This window comes from Diachasma alloeum, unplaced genomic scaffold, assembly GCF_001412515.2.
Source record: "Diachasma alloeum isolate Michigan unplaced genomic scaffold, Dall2.0 Dall_scaffold_00279, whole genome shotgun sequence".
Classification (NCBI taxonomy): Eukaryota; Metazoa; Arthropoda; class Insecta; order Hymenoptera; family Braconidae; genus Diachasma; species Diachasma alloeum.
In genome coordinates this window covers 234072-236869 of record NW_021680418.1, presented here as the reverse complement: position 1 = coordinate 236869, position 2798 = coordinate 234072, and the positions used below count along the sequence as shown (strand labels likewise).

At 35.0% G+C, this 2798-nt stretch overlaps 1 protein-coding gene across 1 annotated transcript in view; it reads right to left on the bottom strand.

Moving 5' to 3' along the window:
- Window positions 1–864: 864 nt before the first annotated feature.
- LOC107038237 (retinal homeobox protein Rx1) overlaps window positions 865–2798 on the bottom strand; it is an 11333-nt gene continuing 9399 nt past the window's right edge. Inside the window, exon 4 of the mRNA XM_015257225.1 lies at window positions 865–1634. Within this exon, the coding sequence (XP_015112711.1) occupies window positions 1177–1634 (458 nt within the window). The 3' untranslated portion in view covers window positions 865–1176. The remainder of the gene's footprint in view (window positions 1635–2798) is intronic.

The window sequence follows — 2798 nt, the reverse complement described above, 5'->3', positions numbered from 1 at the left end:
AGCAAAAAACTGAAAGTAATGTGAATACAACAGGCGAAATTATCGACACAACAACAGATATATTTTATATTCTCGTGTATTTTCATTCTCTCATCCCTCCTCCCCTTCATTAAATATTATAATAATTCATTACCTACATATTTACATGATTATTGATATTTATAATACAATTTTTATTGTACAAAAAGGGGGTGATTTTATGAAACCCCGGGTATCATCAGGGACATCTTCACTCATTGTTTACTTTACTCGGTGAATGGATTGATAACCAAACACAAGTGTAAAGAGAAAGCCCAGGAACCACAGGTGTATTGTTTATCGAAACCGCACAATCGACCGTTCGTGGTGAGTATCGTTAACATCAGTGAAATATGCGCATGTGTGGTGAATGGCCAAGTTGAGGTTGAACACGATACTGACAATTGAATTTAATTGTTTAAATATGCACGAGATTTCACGTGAATCAACAGAACAATACTAACAGAACAGAATAAAACAGAACAAACAGAATCTCTTCGTTTTTTATGGAGTTGCGTGAGGAATAATAAACAATTTCGATTGGTAAATATTTGATTTTCAGTTTTAGTATTGGAGAGATTTTTATTTAAAATTCTGGGCGAGAGTGGGACTATTTCCGGTTGGGTTCAATCTACAATTTCATTAATCAAACTTTTGATTTCAAAGATTTTAATAATTTTTTCCTTTTATCATTCAAACTTCAATTTATTTCAAATTTTCAACCGTTAGAAAACATTTCCATAGGATTCATAGAATAATTTAAAAATTACTAGTTTTGAAAATTAAAACATTTTCGTAAATAATTTGTGAAGAATAAATTTATTTATATTCAAAAGAGTCCCGACCCTCAATTTTATAGCAAAAAAATATTTTTCGAAATTAAGTCATTCGTTATTAATTCATGGAAAAAAAATTTTTAAAAAATGAAAAAATCATAAATTTTGCGAAATTTTTTCCATGAAATAGTAACAATTTCCCCACACAACTCCAAAAATGAAGTCCACCTGAAAAACCCGCCACAATTCTCGCCGATTTAAAAACAAATTCAATAAAATGACCAACAAAAGAAACAAAATCTGCGGAAAACCCCTGCAATCCTTAAAATTTCCCGCGGCAATGGCCGTTAGTGTAAATGGCATCCTGTCAAACAGTTCATCCCTAGTTACCAGACTTGCGAATGACTTCTTCAGCCTTGGCCCTGAGTCCATGAGCGCTCTGCACCTGTCTCCTCATCTCATCGTCTGAGGAGGCCGAGTCATCGTCGCGCTCAGGTTGATGCTTGGAACTCAGATTCTGCGGGATATTCTGAATGTCAAGGAGAAGCGGATGCTGAGGGCCCCGTCCATGCTGTGGATGCTGAATTTGCGACTGGGCCAGGAGATTTGATGGAAATCCCGGTGGGATGAGGGAGGCGAGGTTCTGGGGACCCAGTCCGTTGTATTGTGACAATATTGCGTGGAGTTGGGGCATCTTCAGGGCGCTTGAGAGCCACGGGGCTGTGAACATCGGAGGCATCAGGGCTGGCCAGAGAAAACTATTGGGGGGACCCGATGGATTTGCCCCTGGGAGGCCAGCTGATTGGAGAAAATGGGCGTGAAGAGATAATTCATTGACGTCTGGAAATCAAGAGGGAAATTCATTTGCATTACTGTAATTTTTTTTTATATTTTTGATATTATTTTCAAATTGACTCTTGTTTTCTATCTCATTTTAATGTACAGAGAAGAAAATATTACAGTTTCCAAGAAATATTTCAGAATTTCAAAAATGTTCATGAGAAAAAATTCTGGTAATTTGATTTCTAAAAACAGAATGTTTCGTGAAGTTGTTTTATTATCTGGAAATCAAGAGGAGAAATCCATTTACATTACTATATTTTTTTTATATTTCTGATATTATTTTCAAATTGACTATTATTTTTTATCTCAATTTAATGCACACAAAGAATAAAATATTGTAGTTTCCAGGAAATATTTCGGAATTTCAAAAATATTCATCAGAAAAATATTCTGGTAATTCTATTTTTGAAAGCAAAACGTTTCGTGAAGTTGTTCTATTGATGCCTGGAAATCAAGAGGAGAAATCCATTTGCATTACTGTAATTTATGTTCACAATTTTGCCTTAATAAATAAAAGGGAATTGATTAAAGATTAAAAATTATCCATTAATCTTTCCGCTCATCATTCATCTTTATGATTGATTACAAAAAATTCTATTTCAGATTTCGCAAAAAAAAATCATGAAATTCCCAATTTTTTAGTAACATGAATCCAAGAATTCCCCGGCTTACTCGAATTTCCCCTCAAAACATGAATTTTCAGCCCCAAATTAGTCTGAATTTTCAATTACCTGCAATTTTCACGGAATAAATAGACCCAAATTTAAACATCCCCCCCCCCCTTTTNCCAAATTAGTCTGAATTTTCAATTACCTGCAATTTTCACGGAATAAATTGACCCAAATTTAAACATCCCCCCCCCCCATTTTCCCCAAAATCTCGAATTTTCAGTGACGAAATTCCCTGAAATTTCCTAGCACTAAACCCCGATAAAATCTTTCAACATCGTTCAATGTTAAAACTCATGTCAATATTGATATCCATTCATTTCCCCTCATTTCTCATAAACCCAATAAATCCTCGACTCCACTCGACAATAGTTTTCCCCATGCACCCGTTGACTTTGATTTCGAAAGACAAAGAAATAATGAAAGATCCCTTTCTTCAAACACCAAATAACTGCCCAGTAAACAACAAAACAGTGCAACCCCTCCCCCCCCC